Source organism: Gymnodraco acuticeps, unplaced genomic scaffold, assembly GCF_902827175.1.
Source record: "Gymnodraco acuticeps unplaced genomic scaffold, fGymAcu1.1, whole genome shotgun sequence".
Lineage (NCBI taxonomy): Eukaryota > Metazoa > Chordata > Actinopteri > Perciformes > Bathydraconidae > Gymnodraco > Gymnodraco acuticeps.
Genome location: NW_022990196.1, coordinates 560,122 through 578,332, shown reverse-complemented (window position 1 = coordinate 578,332; position 18,211 = coordinate 560,122). Strand labels below are relative to the sequence as shown.

At 44.3% G+C, this 18,211-nt stretch overlaps 1 protein-coding gene across 2 annotated transcripts in view; it reads left to right on the top strand.

Annotated features, from left to right (window-relative positions):
- opcml (opioid binding protein/cell adhesion molecule-like) overlaps positions 1 to 18,211 on the top strand; it is a 549,099-nt gene that overhangs the window by 445,444 nt on the left and 85,444 nt on the right. For both annotated transcript variants that reach the window (XM_034217945.1, XM_034217943.1), the window contains one exon: positions 15,414 to 15,539. In XM_034217945.1, coding sequence (XP_034073836.1) covers positions 15,414 to 15,539 — 126 coding nt within the window. The remainder of the gene's footprint in view (positions 1 to 15,413; positions 15,540 to 18,211) is intronic.

Sequence of the window (18,211 nt, the reverse complement as noted above, 5' to 3'; positions counted from 1 at the left end):
TGGGACTCTTCAATGCAGGGTTATACAGTTTCAGTGTGCATGGCTGCGTTGACCAACATTTTGCCAGTAGGCCTACACTTGACGAGCATATGGGCAAGGGCCCTGTTTAATGCTTCTTGCTGATTCTTTTAATTTAGCAATGAATTCATTTTAATGGATTGACTTGATTTTAAACTTTTATTATATAAGCTTTTTAGCAAGCATTGGTTCAGCAGGTGTGGGTTTTTGCACAATGCCTGTTTGTCCATAGTGGAGACAGGCGCTGTTGAGCCTTCTTAAACCAGGCAGGAGGCGACAGACTCTATGTCAGGTCTGCAGATATGTGAACTTTCAGGAACTTGAAGCCACCCACCTCTGCTTCCTCCCCGTTGAATCACAGTGTGGTATTTGTTCTGTGTATTCTGAAATCCAAATGGAGTTTTTTAGTTTTCATTCCGTTGAGTTTCATGTCCTTGTTCTTTTTACAATCGGGTCAAGTACAAAAAAGTTATTCAATCTTGTTTTTATGTCAAATAAAGAGCAGTTTATAAGCAGGTCATTCATGCTTTTATGTTGTGAACAATTATATTCAATGTTAAGCCATAAAAATACCTCACACTTTCAGCTGTTACAAAATGCAGCTATTAAGCTTTATAACAAATACTAAAAGACAAAATCACATGACTCGTTTTTGCCTATCTCCACTGGTACATTCTCACTTTCAGAGGTTGATTTTTCACCAGTTATATTTAAAGAACTTCATGGTGTAGCTCTTATTTAGCTGAATTGTTGCTGTCCTGTCTTATGACAGAATGGACTCAACAAGATTGCTCTTAGGTCCGTGTAAGTTTTGTTAGTTTGATTTTTTGTTTAAACCAAAAGCCAAAAAACGAAAATACCAGCCTTTTTTCGTCTTTTCGTTTTTGATTTAAAACGAAAAAACGGAAAACCAAAGCCGTTTTCCCGTTTGTGTTGTCTGAATCAAAAGACGGATAACGAGAAAACCTAATAAAAAAAAGTCTGTACGTTTTGGGTCAGTGTATGTTTTGGGTCCGTGTACTTTTTGTCAGTTTGATTTTTCGTTTTAAACAAAAGCCAAAAAACGGAAATACCAGCCTTTTTCCGTTTTTTTGTTTTTTATTTAAAACGAAAAAACGGGAAACCAAAGCCGTTTTTCCGTTGTTGTTGTCTGAATAAAAAGACCGATAACGAGAAAACCTAATTCAAAAAAGGTAAGTGTACGTTTTGTTAGTTTGATTTTTCGTTTGAACCAAAAAATCAAAATACCAGCCTTTTTTCGTTTTAAATCAAAAACGAAAAAACGTGAAACCAAAGCCGTTTTCCTGTTTATGTTGTCTGAATCAAAAACGGATAACAAGATAAAAACGGTCTGATTTTGGTTTTTGATAACAACTTCATTCAATGTTCCGTTTTGTATTGAAGAATGAAGAAAAGCAGTCCGCTTGACCGGAAGTTAAAGAACATATTTCAAAATAAAAGACACGAGGCTATAATGGCAATGCTGTAAAAGACCCATAAGTCTGACGACCCTTGGCCCCCCTGCTTCCGGCACCCATGCTGACGAGGATACGTTTATTTCTGCATTCACATGGAGATATGCGTTTATAGAGATTAATACAAGTATGCAAGCTCTGTGCATAATTGTATTCCTTGACTTCCGGTTTGTACTGTGTTGGCAAATCCAGTGTCCAGTTTGTCGCTGTGTGACAACGTCATGTTTGTTGCATACCTGCAAGATTTACCTGTGACAAATGTCAGCGATGTGAACAGAACTGTCGCCCTACTTTCACCTGCACCCAGCAGCAAGCGGGAGAACAATATATCATACAGTCGACCCCTAAAACAGTTCACACAGTAATGGAACAGTTGTTAAGCATTATTTTGTCCAACTAGTCTACATTATGAATTTGATGTGTGTCTAAACTGCTAAGAAGCTGACAGCTGAGTTAGAACAGAAAGACATGCAGGCCATAATCACTAGACGCTCAAAAGAGGAATGTGTGTGTAAGGCTTACATGAACTGAATTGAAACACTGTCCATTAGTTGATTAATAAACAAGACATTCAAGTCAAAGTTTTAGGCATTTTCATTTGTAGCACGCTGTAAATATGGACTATGAATGAACATGTGCAATGTGGAAACACACAAATAGGTTTATTCTCAATACTCATAACAGTATCAGACACAATGACTTTACTGAGAGTGAAGATGACATGAACATATAGTTACTGTAGTGAAGACAAAATACAGTATATTGCATTTACCTCTTCCTCTAATTCTCTCTCCAAAAGTGGCCTCCATTGTTGTGCACAACAAAGTGTTCAAGCTCAGGTTTCTAAGTGATCTAATTGGTTACATGGCTTTTAACATGTGCATTCTCAACACACTCTCACTCCATAATCGTCCAGGAGCGACGTTTGGTCAGTGTCCGTGGCGTGCAGTTGTGACGCTCCTAGGCTCCTTCAGCTTCATAAAGGGACGCAAATAGCTTTCAACTGATTGCAATGTATTCCCATCTGCGGCGGGATTTGACGCTCATGGAAGCACGGCATTCGTTTGTGTCGGCTGCCCTTAAAGGCAATGTGAGCGTCCATTCTCATTGGATAACGGAGAATTGTACACCCGGAAGTAAGTATTCCCCTTACTGTCGATTGATTTTACAGTGATATCTGCACTACTCATCGACTAAAAAACACCAGATTATCCTTGTTAATTACACAACATTGATTGGTTTAAATTGTGTGCAATGCTTTTGTATTTTTCCCCTTCCATTCGGAGAAACAAATATTTTTTCGGAGTAAAGGATGGCAGAAGACACTACACTACCCAGAATCCCCAGCTATCGTTTGGACTACACCATGTGCTCTGTTTGACAAACCTCGTTTTTTTTCACCATTCATTCCAATGGCTGGCGTCTATGTCACGTGATCTTCAAATTTCTCCCTGCAGAAAAAAAAAACATGGCCGAACTTCGTTTTATTCTCGGTGGAAATTTTTTTTCATTTAGTTTGGCCATTAAAATGTGTTTTGATGTCATTTGATGCGAGAAATATGAGTTGTTATTTCAGATTATGTGTGCAGTGGATGTACATGATCTTTAGTTTGCTAGTTATTACGAAGATTACTTCAGGAAATTGCGTCCATAGAACGTTTTCATTGTTACCAACAACAACGGAAAAACGGCTTTGGTTTCCCGTTTTTTCGTTTTAAATAAAAAACGAAAAAACGGAAAAAGGCTGGTATTTCCGTTTTTTGGCTTTTAAACGTAAAATCAAACTGACAAAAAGTACACGGACCAAGCAGGACCCAAATGCAGATGACTCTGATAAACCTTTCAAGGATAATGAAACTAACATAGACAAAACAGAACACTCACCGGCAGTGGCGGCTGGTGGAAAATATTTTTGGTGGGGCTGTTGATATAGTGAGTAAAAACATTTTTTTGGGGAGAAATGACCCCTTAAATAGGACTTCTGGTGATGTAATGGCGCGTTTCCAGTGCAGCGTGGAGCTCGCTTTAATGCTGCGTTCAGACCGGACGCGATGCGAATATTCGCTTCGCTCTAAACGCTCCTATCGCATCGCTCTAGTCGCTCGAGTTTCACCGCGGCTGCCAGCTGTGTTTACTCGCATCATTCAAACAAGACGCGCTGGCTCGGGAGCTACAACTACAACAAAATGAACATATTTTACCGTGATTAAATTAGGCCACCAGGGTGGGTGGAGGGGGTCTGGAGGACGGGTTTTGGGCTGACAGCCCAGGAGCACAGCGGAGGGCCCGGAAGGGATCTCGGGCGGACGGCCCGGGGGCAAGGCAAAGTCCAAGGTGGGGGTCTCGGGCAGACGGCCCGGGGGCAAGGTAGAGTCCATGGAGGGGCGAAGACCACAGCGGGCAAACTCAGGGGGCCGAGCATGAGAGCGAAGGCAGCGGCAGGAAGAGTCAGGGGGCCGAGCATGAGGGGCGAAGACCGCGGCACTCGGGGCCGGGCTCGAGGGCGAAGACCGCGGCACTCAGGGGGTCGGGCTCGAGGGCGAAGACCGCGGCACTCAGGGGGCCGGGCTCGAGGGCGAAGACCGCGGCTCTCAGGGGGCCGGACTCGAGGCCGAAGACCGCGGCTCTCAGGGGGCCGGGCTCGAGGCCGAAGACCACGGCACTCAGGGGGCCGGGCTCGAAGGTGAAGACCACAGCTCTCAGGGGGCCGGGCTCGAAGGCGAAGACCACGGCTCTCAGGGGGCCGGGCTCGAGGGCAAAGACCGCGGCTCTCAAGGGGCCGGGCTCAAAGGCGAAGACCGCGGCTCTCGGAGGGCCGGGCTCTCAGAGGGCCGGGCTCTCAGAGGGCCGGGCTCGAGGGCGAAGACCAGACCGCTCCGGAGGCCGGGCAGGAAGGCGCTGACGGGACAGCTCCGGAGGCCGGACAGGAACCAGAGCCGGTGGGACAGGCTTCGGCAGGATCCCCCACGGAAGAGGACCAGGAATTGGCAGGACCCCCGGCGAGACAGGTAACGGCGGGACCTCCAACGGAACAACACATGGGATTGGCAGGACTCTCAGCGGGTCCTCCAACGGAACAGGACATAGGGCTGGTAGGACCCCCGGCAGCAGAGTAGTCGGCGGGGCCTCCAACGGCACAGGACATAGGATTGGCAGGACCCCCGGCAGAAGAGTAGTCGGCGGGGACTCCAACGGCACAGGACATAGAGTTGGCAGGACCCCCAGCGGAACCTCCAACGGCACACGAGTAGGGACTTGAGTGGATACTCGAGAGGAAACTTGAGTCGACTTGAGAGATGACTTGAGAGGGATCTTGAGCGGGAACTTGAACAGAGACTCGAGAGGGGACTCGATAGGGAACTCGAGAGGAGACTCGAGAGGGGACTTGAGAGGGAACTCGAGAGGGGACTCGAGAGGTGACTTGAGAGGGAACTCGAGAGGTGACTTGAGAAGTGTCTTGAATGGGAACTCGAGAGGTGACTCGAGAGGGGACTTGAGAAGAGACTTGAGAGGGAACTCGAGAGGGGACTGGAGAAGAGACTCGAGAGGAGACTTGAGAGGGAACTCGAGAGGGGACTTCAGAGGGAACTGGAGAGATGACTCGAGAGGAGACTTGAGAGGGAACTCGAGAGGGGACTCGAGAGGAGACTTGAGAGGGGACTCGAAAGGAGACTCGAGAGGGGACTGGAGAAGAGACTTGAGAGGGGACTCGAGAGGAGACTTGAGAGGGAACTCGGGAGGTGACTCGAGAGGGAACTCGGGAGGTGACTTGAGAGGGAACTCGAGAGGAGACTCGAGAGGGAAGTCGAGAGGGGACTTGAGAGAACACTTGAGAGGGGACTTGTGTCGGTCGGTACGCCGACAGAACACGGGGAGCTGGCGTCGGCTGGGGAGCCAGCAGGAGACGAGGTGCTGGAGTCGGCCGGTACGCCGACAGGACTCGGGGTACTGGCGTCGGCTGGAGTGCCAGCAGGAGACGAGGTGCTGGAGTCGGCCGGTACGCCGACAAGACTCGGGGAGCTGGCGTCGGCTGGGGAGCCAGCAGGAGACGAGGTGCTGGAGTCGGCCGGTACGCCGACAAGACTCAGGGAGCTGGCATCGGCTGGGGAGCCAGCAGGAGACGAGGTGCTGGAGTCGGCCGGTACGCCGACAGGACTCGGGGAACTGGCGTCGGCTGGAGTGCCAGCAGGAGACGAGGTGCTGGAGTCGGCCGGTACGCCGACAAGACTCGGGGAGCTGGCGTCGGCTGGGGAGCCAGCAGGAGACGAGGGGCTGGAGTCGGCCGGTACGCCGACAAGACTCGGGGAGCTGGCGTCGGCTGGGGAGCCAGCAGGAGACGAGGTGCTGGAGTCGGCCGGTACGCCGACAGGACTCGGGGAACTGGCGTCGGCTGGAGTGCCAGCAGGAGACGAGGTGCTGGAGTCGGCCGGTACGCCGACAGGACTCGGGGAACTGGCGTCGGCTGGAGTGCCAGCAGGAGACGAGGTGCTGGAGTCGGCCGGTACGCCGACAAGACTCGGGGAGCTGGCGTCGGCTGGGGAGCCAGCAGGAGACGAGGTGCTGGAGACGGCCGGTACGCCGACAAGACTCGGGGAGCTGGCGTCGGCTGGGGAGCCAGCAGGAGACGAGGTGCTGGAGTCGGCCGGTACGCCGACAGGACTCGGGGAACTGGCGTCAGCTGGAGTGCCAGCAGGAGACGAGGTGCTGGAGTCGGCCGGTACGCCGACAAGACTCGGGGAGCTGGCGTCGGCTGGAGAGCAAGCAGGAGACGAGGTGCTGGAGTCGGCCGGTACGCCGACAAGACTCGGGGAGCTGGCGTTGGCTGGGGAGCCAGCCCTGTAGCCGAAACTGGAGTCGGGCCCATGGCTTCTGGGGCCGGTACTGAAGCCGGAACCATGGCTGCTGGGGCCGGAACTGAGGCCGGAACCATGGCTGTGTCGGCCGGTTCTGTTGCCAGAACCATGGCTTCTGGGGCCTGTACTGGAGCCCGAACCATGGCTGCTGGGGCTGGAACCAGGGCTGGAACCATGGTTGCTGGGCCCAGGACTGGGGCTGGAACCATGGCTCTTGGGGCTCGGGCTGCTAGCTTGGCCTTGCGACTCCTTCTCTTAGCAGCCGCCTGAATACTCCGTGGACCTCCATAAGCCAGACGAGTTCCAGAATACGACTCCTGGACAGGAGCAGGAACTGGGGCAGAAGCATGGGTTGACTCCAGACGGAACACACCGAGATGTTTGTAGTCAGCAGGCTGGAAATCACACACCCAGAGGAAGTTCAAAATCCAGCCAGGTAATAATTTCACCAAGTCTGGTTTCTCCATAGCCAACCGGTGCGCCTCTACCAGAGCGGCCTCCTTCTGCAGAACACTGGATGCTCCCTTCCACCAATCATAGCAGCAAGCCAAATAAAAGGAAAAATGTTGTAGTTCCACCTCAAAAGGATCATCTGCTGGATCCATTTCTGGTTGGTTCGTACTGTCACGGTTGAGTGAAGGAAGCAGGACCCAAATGCAGATAACTCTGATAAACCTTTATTTCAAGGATAATGAAACTAACATAGACAAAACAGAACACTCACCGGTGAACTCAGTCACCAACAAAAGACGAACCAACCCTGAACACAGGAAGAGACAAGACTAAATACAGGGAGGGGTAATCACGAGACGAGAAACAGCCGGGCAGGGGAGGAGAAACACAAGGACAACAGGTGAACACAATCAGACAACTAGACACACTAGGGAAACTAACGACGGGAGGAAAAACACAGGGAAAAGGACCAGACAATAACCCAGGAGGAAAACATGACAGCAAACACCCAAACATACAAAACTACAAACGTGACATAACATGAGAATCGTGACACTTGGATTGCACTATTTTCAGTTGATAAATACTTGTGTAAAGTTTGTGAAGGCAGGAGGAAAAAAGCTTCCGCAATCACCGTCTCCTCTCCGTTCCTCCAAACCCCGCCCCCTCCCTAAAAATAATGAGTGACAGGCTGATAGTAACCTGATAGAAATGTTATTATTCACTTAAACACTGATTGAGATATGATGAAGCTAACTTAGTCTCATACATTCATGGGATTTATGTAACAGTGAGACAGAGAATGTAAGTGTGCACCCACATGCAGTATTTTTGTTTGTATATGCTGTTGTAAATACTCCTGTTGTCTGCTGTGTTGTCAAGTTATGTTTGTGATGCCACATTTAGGACCTTCAGTATCCTTTTTTAACAGAAGACCGTAGCTAGAAGCTGCAGCTAGACTGTAGAAGTATTAGTTTTTTGTTTTTGAGGATGGAACAATTTCACACACAGATATAGGGAGGCTAGACCTATACAGTTGATTTATTATGGTTTATAATTTCATGTCAAGACGAAGAAAAAGAAGAAGATGGCTGAACTGTTCAGTGTCAATCCTGTGGAGATGGAGATGGAGGTTATAAATATCCAAAATCATGTTTAGCTTAAGTCTCAGAAAAACTCACAACATTTCTGGAGCCTTGTAGACCCAGAAAACTATAAGAACATTCACCAAGCAGCACTGAACATGTCTGCTTTATTTGGTTCTACAGACCTTTGTGAAGCAGCTTTTTCTGGCATGAATGTCATGAAATCTAAATACAGAACAAGACTGAGTGATGAACATTTAAATGACTATTAGAGTGAACCTAAGTGGGTACACTCCAGCATACACCTCTATGGTGGACTCCATGAACAGTGGACTCCACTCCACTGTGAAAAAGAGTGAATGTCACTTATTTTACACATGTGCCATAAGATGCTTGTAAGGTGGTGATTAAGGTGATGTACTTACTATGTGGGCCGTAATAATATGTGAGAAATTGTCTTTTTTTCTTGGACATTTATGTGAATTTAAAGGTCCCAATTGTCATGGCCATTTCTACTGATCATAATTCCATTGTTGAGGTCTACTAAAATAGATTTATATTGTGCAATTTTCCAAACTCACATTGGTTTCTCATACAGCATCTCTGTAAAGTATGTGTATTCACCTAAACGGCTTGTTGGAGCTCCTGCCCCCCTCCCTGTGAGCCCAGTGTGCTCTTATTGGTCGGGACGTTGCGAGGCTCGCTGCTCAGTGAGCTGGCAAACTGGTGTGGTTTCCGGGTCGGCGATACACCGAGACAGCGCAAAACTCATCCTGAGCACACACAAACACTCACAGCCGAAGTAAAAATAACAAGTGTGGCTTGATATTGAGTAAGAAAAATGTTTATAACGCTGTGAGAATGGGTCTGCGGAGAGCATTTCTCCACAACCCCAACTTGTCTATTACCAACCAGGGAGCTCTATGCAAGTCAATGGGACTCCCTGTTAGTTGAAAATGTACGCTAAAGGTCCCCCCACTGCTGGTTACCGGTAGACTAAACTCTGCCGTGAGTTAACGGTAGACTAAACTCTGCCGTGAGTTAACGGTAGACTAAACTCTGCCGTGAGTTAACGGTAGGCTAAACTCTGCCGTGAGTTAACGGTAGACTAAACTCTGCCGTGAGTTAACAGTAGGCTAAACTCTGCCTTGAGTTAACGGTAGACTAAACTCTGCCGTGAGTTAATGGTAGACTAAACTCTGCCGTGAGTTAACAGTAAACTCTGCCGTGAGTTAACGGTAGACTAAACTCTGCCGTGAGTCAGTATACTAAACTCTGCCGTGAGTTAACGGTAGACTAAACTCTGCCGTGAGTCAGTAGACTAAACTCTGCCGTGAGTTAACGGGAGACTAAACTCTGCCGTGAGCAGCACCAGTCGGGCTCTGGGCGGTGGAAACACAAGTGGGGCTACAGATAAGAACCAGTTAAGCACCAGAAAAGCACAAGAACGGATCTTGAACTGGAACCGGTTTGGTGGAAAAGGGGCATTAATGGTATCATTCTTGATTTTAGCCTCTGGTTTAAAAACTGCTACAATCTCAGTGTTGAAGCATGACAGGTACTTACTTAAGGGGGACATATTGGCTATTAGCAGTTACAATTGTGTTCAAGTACATTTTTCTAAAGATACATTTGTACCCTTTTACTTCCTAAGTTTGATCATTCTGTGCTATGTTTTTACCTTACCTAAGTCAATTATTTGAATACCAGAATAGCATCACCCTTTTGTCACAGGCAGGATGATGCTACCCAGCCTCCTGTCAAAACTTCTTGTTTTGAATTGCTCTGACTTTAACACTTTTTCTTTATTCTCAAAAGTTGAAGCTAAAAAAATCTCCCACATACGTCACCATTGTATTGTCTGACTGGAGGATTGCCATTAAGGTATGATTCATATTCTAACAGACATGTCAAACTTCTGCCCTCTGTGTGAATGAAGCACACTGAAATAACTGAAACGTTGACTCCAATTAAATGTATTATGTCAACAGATTTATCATAACTGTATTAGGTTAGTTGAAAGCAATAATATTATGTTTATATAAAAAAATATTAGGTTCAACTTAATATAATGGCTTTCAACTAACCCAATACAGGTATGTGATTTTATTTTAGCAAAACAATTAATTAAAGTCAATGTTTCACTTCTTTCTGTGTTTACCGGCACAATGACAGCAGACTGTAGATAAAATAGTCTGCTGTCATTGTTGTTTTTCTAATCACCTTGCCACTGGCATTATTAAGCTAGAGGACCGTCAGTCACATACACGCCTGTTCATTCATCTCTGCCGGGGGTCAGTGTGTCTGAGGGGGGGGGGGGCTACTTCGCCTCCAAATAGCAGGCCTCCTCATCCCCTGTTCAGAGCCTTCCTTAGAGGAACCACACGTTGCATTGTGCCCTCAAAGAATCATTACCACATTAGTTCTGTGCCATGTTAGAAATTAAAATCAATGTTTTGATAGCATAATGTACCTTAAATGTACCGTCAGTTTAAATGCTGTTTTATACTGAAAAACCAGAAGTTCTTGTGCACAACCAGTTGTTAAGCTTTTATTCTGAAAATCCTTCATCTCCGGTTAGCATTTAGCATGAGGCTAATATACCATTTCCTATAGAGGTGAATTTAGCAGCGATATGATATGATGTTGCACACCGAAACCTACTGATTTCAACACTACAACTATAGACGTCGAGATATTATTATTGTTGGATATTAAATGAAGGTACAGTTTATTTGAGTACGTTATTGTTTACAGATGTGGGTAGCATGTCACAACATCAGGAACGACCGGAAACCAAATTGCTGTGAAGTATTTCCTGTATTTTTTGGAATATTGATTACAGTGTTTAGAATGTGTTAAATGAAAAGTCATGAAAGAGTTAAGGAGGAGAAAAGGCGTGTTTAGATATATTGAATGTACAATGTCTGTATCCTCTGATTTGCGTAACAACGAACATTAAATACGTGGAGAGCCGGCCCGCAGGGAGGAGCCAGTAGAGGATATATAAACAACGAGACCTGAGGGGTTGGCCTCTTTTTTTCTCTGCTAGCGAGGGCCAGAGACAGCTGCTTTTCTGTCGAACAATATCCTGTTTGTGACTTTACCACGCTTTTTATTAATTAAAGTACCAATTTTGAAACAATCTCAGAGACTCCATTTAGTCTCCTTTTAAGCTTCTCTTTCCTGGACGTGAGAATAAGAACACAGATTAACAGCCACAAGTCTAATTGCTGTAAATGGAAGATGATGTAAATGGAAGCATTCTGCCATCAGGTTTGGCAGGAAAGATATTGGATTGATTCACAGCTATCCTTACAGGTCCTGGTTTACGGAACATTTTGGAAACTAGTCCCACTTTACAGTATTAGTAGTTTATAACAAAATTATAAATTATATTCATTTAGTTACAATATTGACTATGAAGGGACTGTGTTGGATCTTAGTCTCTAAATCTGTACACACCTACCAATATTAAGAAATCAAAAGGTGTTCCACTCTCCTGGTGCTGCAATCCAACATACAGTATCTGGAGGACTGTGGCAGATATACAGCATATGGACCTAATACCAACATTGCTATTTAAATCCCCCGCTCATGCCTACAAAACAGCTGTTATCACCTTACACTACACCAGCTGATCATTCATCACATAACCACACACATCAGCAGCTTTTGTGTTGCAGTTGGTTGCATTATAGAGGCTCTTGAAACCTTTTGGGGGTTTCAATTTGAATATACACTGGCTAAGTTCAACAGAATGTGTTCAGAACAGATGTTGGTGAGAAAAGGAATGATGTTATGGTTTAAGGGACAACACCTGGACCAGACCACTTTTGAAGAACAGCATCAAAATGAATTGTGTTGTAAAACTCTTTACAGTCAAATATGTTTGGTCTAGATGTTCTGGAACAAGTAAAGCAAATGTTAACATTATGTATCTTTGAAGATCAGGGAAGAGATAAAAAGAGACAAACACATTAAAACAGACATGGATAATGAACATATTTTCCCCTTTCGATGAGCCCCTCAGTTTGCTATTTTCGTATCCATTAATCAATTAGTGTTTGTTTTTTCAATTGCCTAATTATCAAAAAGGTTTCAATTGTTTTTTATTTTCTTTGAATATAGGTTTAACATCAGACTTAACCCTTCAATTGGTGGATGTGTCCGATGGATGCACATCATCTATGGTTACCCATTCAATAGGTTTAACTAAATTGACTAAACAAAGCACAAAGAATGACAGTGGTGATCTGTTTAGGATATCATAAGGCCTTGAGGCGATCAAATATAAAACACAATATTTATGATTGATGGAAGTAGTAAATCGTTCAGATTTGACCCTAACACAACAGCAGGGTTAATATTAGTCCAAGTGAGATATTCTGCCCTGCAACAAAAGACACATTTTGATGTTAGATACACAAATAAATACACGTGTGCTTGGTAAAATTCCACATCATTGTGAAATGACCAATGACCTGGGTTTCAACACAGCACAGATAAAGTGGAGGCAGAGGAAGCCTCAGTCTGTCCTAAAAAGGAAGCTGGATGCCGTGTGTTCTGCCAACTGTCAACCGTCTGTTAACTTGCATTGAAATTCACTTTTTCTATTGAGTATTCATGTAGAAAAGGGAAAAGGCTAAAGCAACACTTTGCAAATGGGTGTTACTTGTTCTTGTGAATACTTTGGTAAGACCAAGTGGTCTGCAGGTAATGATAAATAGAAGGAATGGAAGAACACCACCTTACATGTCTGCATCTTCAACAGTATCATTTTGTGTGTGCTGACTTCTAGTGTTTTACTTCCCACCTCACTGCAGTCGTGATGAATAGTGTACACATGTGTGAGTACACTTCATCACCAAGTTGAGTGTGGTTACAGGTGCAAGATGTACATTAACCAAGTGCTACAAATGTCTGGTCCATCTTTCTATGAAACATTAATAAATATGTTACGAAAGATTACTTAAAAATGTTGAATACAATGTAGTAAATGTACACATCCATAGTATATATCATAAAGATGTGTGCATCCAAAACACAGTTAAAACAACATGCATTTTAGATCAATTCTCCATTTGTTAACCATGGTTATTAAAGAGTGTTGCCGTGAATAGGGTTTATTTCTAAAATAATATGTGTGACCCTGTTGAGCAGATTTATTTGTTGGGATAAAGGCAATCTATTCTAAATGGCTGTGGCTAAACTCAGCGCTGCACAGTTTAATTTTATGGAATGACTTGCGTGTAATTGTCCTCCTCATAATACATTTCATTTTTTCAGCAGTTCTGTTATCTTATCCAGGGTGCATCCTTAATGTGTAATGTGTGGGGAGAAATGGAGCATCAGCTACAAGTAATTACCTAAAGAAGGACTCTATAGCTCATTTATTTCAACTAAAGGAGACGTATGGCGCGTTTCCACTGCAGGCCTCGCTCGGTTTGGTTAGGCCTTATTAGGCCCGGCTCACTTTAATGCTGCGTTTCCATTACAGTTTAGGAACTGGGGCAGTTACTATAGTAACGCAGTGTAGGCGGAGCCGTGACGTCATCTTCAATGAGAGCCCCAGAAAAACAACACAGCCGTTATCTCTTAGCACTCAGAGCTCGCAGCTCCTCATATCTGTTCAGAAACTAGACACAAGTTAAACAAGTACAAACCAAAGACTGCCTGTGTCATGGCGAATACAGTCGCTGGTTTATTTATGTCTGTTTAGGCCGTTGTTGTGAGTGTGGACGATCGGAGCATATATAACGTTAGCTTAGCCAAGCTACATTTAGAAAACACGCATTTTAAAAGGGTTTTTCGCCTGCCGTCTGTCTGCAGACTTGTCAAAGCATTAATTCATGGTTTTACTAACCGGTATCAGTATGTTGTTACTTCGGCATCATTTTTGAAACGTGTGTTACAATTAAATCACGGTCAAATATGTTCATCTTGTTGTAGTTGTAGCCCCCTTGCCAGCGATTCTCTCTCTAGTTTAGCATACTCAGCCCGACTCAGTCTGGTTGTTCCTGGCCCTAGAACCACGATTTAGTCGGGCCAGAAAAAAGGTGAAAAAGTAGCCCCGGGCCAAAACTAGGCCAAGTGGAAACGCAACCAAAAACGGGCTCGGCACGCTTAAAGCGAGCTACCCGCTGCAGTGGAAAGGCGCCAATATAGTCGTGCTGCAGCTATGGGCACTGAAACAACTGAAACGTTGGCTTTAATTAAGGGTAAAATGTCAACACATTTCACATAACCGTATTAGGTTAGTTGAAAACAATAATATGAATATGACCCTAATATTTTATATTTTATTTAAAATAGTATTGCTTTCAACTATCCTATTACAGTTAGGTGAAATCTGCACACACAGTGTCCTAAATAAACCAATTGAGCTTTAGCATTGCATGCTAATTCATGGTTAAACTCAAAGGTCAATGAGATGCAGCCCTGATCCGCTGGCACACAACATTCATCACATTTTATTTATATTTAAAATATATAATCAAAGCATTTGTTCTATCAATATTTAATATATTAGTTATTATATGTCTGTGTTGTTAAATTGTGTTTTACATGATGTTATTAAATAATAGCACTCCTAATCATATTTAAGCTCAGGCTTTAACATCATTAATTTTCAAGGCTGTGAACAACACTACGACACCTTTCAGTCCTGTGGGTAAACTGCTCTGAAATAAAAAAGGTCCCATTGGTTTAAATAATTATTTATTCATAAAAAGGGAAAGTACCACTTAATGTACTTCTAATTTACTACCCTAGCAATATTGGTGTCTGTGCACCAAGCTGACCTTGTGCATACAGAGTGAAGACCTCATTCTGCTTCAAAATATGATTTAAAAAAACAAAACAATTAAAAGTAAATATCCAGTGTTGTATAGTAGTTGCCCTAAATAAATATACATGTAATGACAATACGATTGCTGGTTGTGTCTATTGTAAAACTCCAACCATTTTCTAAGTTGCAAAAATCTAAATAATTTAGATTTTATTTAAATACATAGCTAAACTGTCTGGAGCCACAAGGAATAAGGTAATGTGGAATTATCTTCAATGAACTGCTGTCTTGTCCGTTTCACTAAAGATCTTAAAATTCAAGACGCCATTAAATTACAGTGAAGAAGGAAAACATTGACCCTTGATTTCAGGCAATTACATTTACAACAGCACACACACAAACACACACACACACACACACACACACACACACACACACACACACACACACACACACACACACACACACACACATCTTACTGGTATCTTACTCTAAATCAGGGTGATGCTTGTCTAATGGGCGGTGTGGCAGGATACAGGATGAAGAAAATCAATCATGTATAACACCACAGCGAGCCGAGGACTTCAAGTTTGTCAGCTAATTTCATGCTAATAGAGTCCCCAACCTGGGGTTATTTTTAACCTCATCACTGTTCTGATCACGCTGAATAGCAAGCCCTTTGCTCACGTGTCATTAATTAAGCAAAAAACATCAATCATGATTCTCTCTCTCCCCTCAGTACCCGCCAAGATCACCAACATATCGAAGGACGTCACGGTGAACGAGGGCAGCCCGGTCAGTCTGATGTGTCTGGGGGTGGGCCGGCCCGAGGCCAACGTCATCTGGAAGCATCACTCCCCAAGTGGTAAGCCGCAAGGTTTTCTTTTCAAATGTATATTTATTCCTCAGTCTTAAAGTTGTCTTTTAAGTAAGACGTATTTAAAAATAATAGGTTTGGTTCATACAGGTTGAAAAATGAGATTAAGAGCAAAATCCAGATATTTCTGTTTGCAGAAACAGGAACAGGATTAATGGGAAATGAGTTTGCCACTGGAACTTTGTAGTAGGTGGGAAAGGAAATCTTATTTTTTCTGATGCTTGGAAAATCTGTGTTTTGGTGCATTTTTATGTTATCTATTTATAAATCTCAGCTGGGTTACTCTGCAATGTGTTTTTTTCATACATGTTCATCATTTTCTATTCAAACTGTGAAAGGTTAATTCAGGAATTTCACTGCAACAGCATTACCTCGGTGTTGAGGTGACTGAACCCCCCCTCCGACACACACGGCCTGATGTTGACATCACACACACCTCCACTGCTTGCTTCACATGAGTATTCGTCTACGTCCATATCAGCCATTTACCTGCAGCGGGTTATGAATGTGTAGCTTTTGTGTTAACATATCCACCATTATGATGGATAATGCTCGGCTCTAATCTATTGACTAAGGCTGTGTTTCCTTTTCAACTTGGTGGATTGGAGGGGTTGAAACGGCTCGACCTGTGGCCTGACAGGAACCAACTCCAATCCAGCATGATTTGGCTGGAGACCCCGCTGCTTTAGTCTGTTCTGTCCCGGCCTGAAGGAGAGCCAAGAAGCTGTGTGTGTATGTGTGTGTGTGTGTGTGTGTGTGTGTGTGGTGTGTGTGTGTGTGTGGTGTGTGTGTGTTGTGTGTGTGTGTGTGTGTGTGTGTGTGTGTGTGTGTGTGTGTGTGTGTGTGTGTGTGTGTGTGTGTGTGTGTGTGTGTGTGTGTGTGGGTGTGCGCATGTGTGTGTGTTCTGTGTTCTAATTGTGTCGGCTGCACGCCTCCCACTGAGCTTTCAGCGGTGTGAGTCATGCGCTGCCTCTCTGTAGGATCAGATGTTCAGCCTCCAACATGAATGCTCACAGCCCAGCTGTTCCTCTCCTCCTCTCCTCTCCTCCTCTCCAACCAGCAGAGTTTGGTTCCCACAGCCCAGTGGCTCTCCTCCACCTCAGCATCCACATCTCCAACTGTCTATTTATGGGTTACCCAGTTTTTACTTTGATTTTCCCACAAAACATTTTTCAAAGTGTGAATTGTAATCACATTCAAGGGTCAGTCTTAATGAATGATACACACCCACCAGCCAGATGGTGTCATTAGCTCTGACTGTGAACTTAGTTACCTCCCTCTGGGGCTCTGAGTGTGATGTTTCTGATAAACATAGAATTTGGCACTTGTTTACCACTGAAAAGCTAAAATGATCCCCTTTAATATTGTTATGTTTCACTCCAATATTAGCTACTGCAATGAATGTGTTGCTAAATGTGGATACAAGTTGCATTACGTAATGATCGGCTTTTACTGCTGATATCCTGTTCAGCAAAGTGACAAAGTAAGGACAGAGCGAAAGAAACTGACGGGCAGCAGTATTATAATGACATTACATTTATATTTTTTAAATAGATAAAATAAATGGGTTAATTTGTTGTCAAGTTGTTTGAAATTGTTTTAAAGCACCTAGGTTGATGAGCATGACATATGAACACAGTGTGTGGGTTCCAATAAAGGCAATAATGTAAAAACAGTAGAAAGTAAGAAGTCCCTAACATCCCTGAGGCACAGCAGCGGAGGAGGGGCACATGGAGCAACATAATCACACTTGAAAATGCAGGTATCTGTTGTCAGGGAGCTGTTATGGTGTGTGTGGTGTGGTGTGTGTGTGTGTGTGTGTGTGTGTGTGTGTGTGTGTGTGTGTGTGTGTGTGTGTGTGTGTGTGTGTGTGTGTGTGTGTGTGTGTGTGTGTGTGTGTGTGTGTGTGTGTGTGTGTGTGTGTGTGTGTGTGTGTGTGTGTGTGTGTGTGTGTGTGTGTCATTCTCATTGGCAGTCACAATCTTAAATCTTTTTCCTGCAGAGTGGCATTTTCCTGAGTTGTTCCTCAGCGTTTGCTTTTCATGTTTGTCACCAGCGATAGAGGACTACTCCTTCAGAGGATAGTTGTTGTGTCTGTTTGTACAACACTGAAGAGAGCAGTGTTCTTCCTGAGTTAAAAACACCTCATTGTTATATTTTACAAATCACTCCCCTTTTAAACTGTATTCTTGTTTTACCGTCATATAGTATTTCATAACTGTTTTTCATTTATTCTCTTATTTTTTTTGTCCTATAATGATCATATGAAGGTGTGCCGCGGAAATAATCTTTTACATAATAATTGCATTCACTGAACACGGGAAATGACAATCCTGCCGTCCTCTCTAGTGTCATGATGAGGGTCAGGTAAAGCACCGTTATTATATTCAGGGGTGCACATCACTTTTTCAGTGAGATACTCAGATGAGTACCAGGAGACAGCATTTGGTAGTCACCCCACACGAAGCGTGGTCCTCCTCAGTGTCTCCTTCACTGTCCTCTATTTACACTTCTTGCATGCTAGATGATGAAGATGCACCTCCCTGTCTCTTTTTAAGCCTCCGATTTGCTTTCTCCAAAACTTGTTGCCAAAACTGTGAAGTCCTGGCATTTCCTGAGGCCAAGTGGAAGGATCAAATACTAAGAAATGATCACATGAC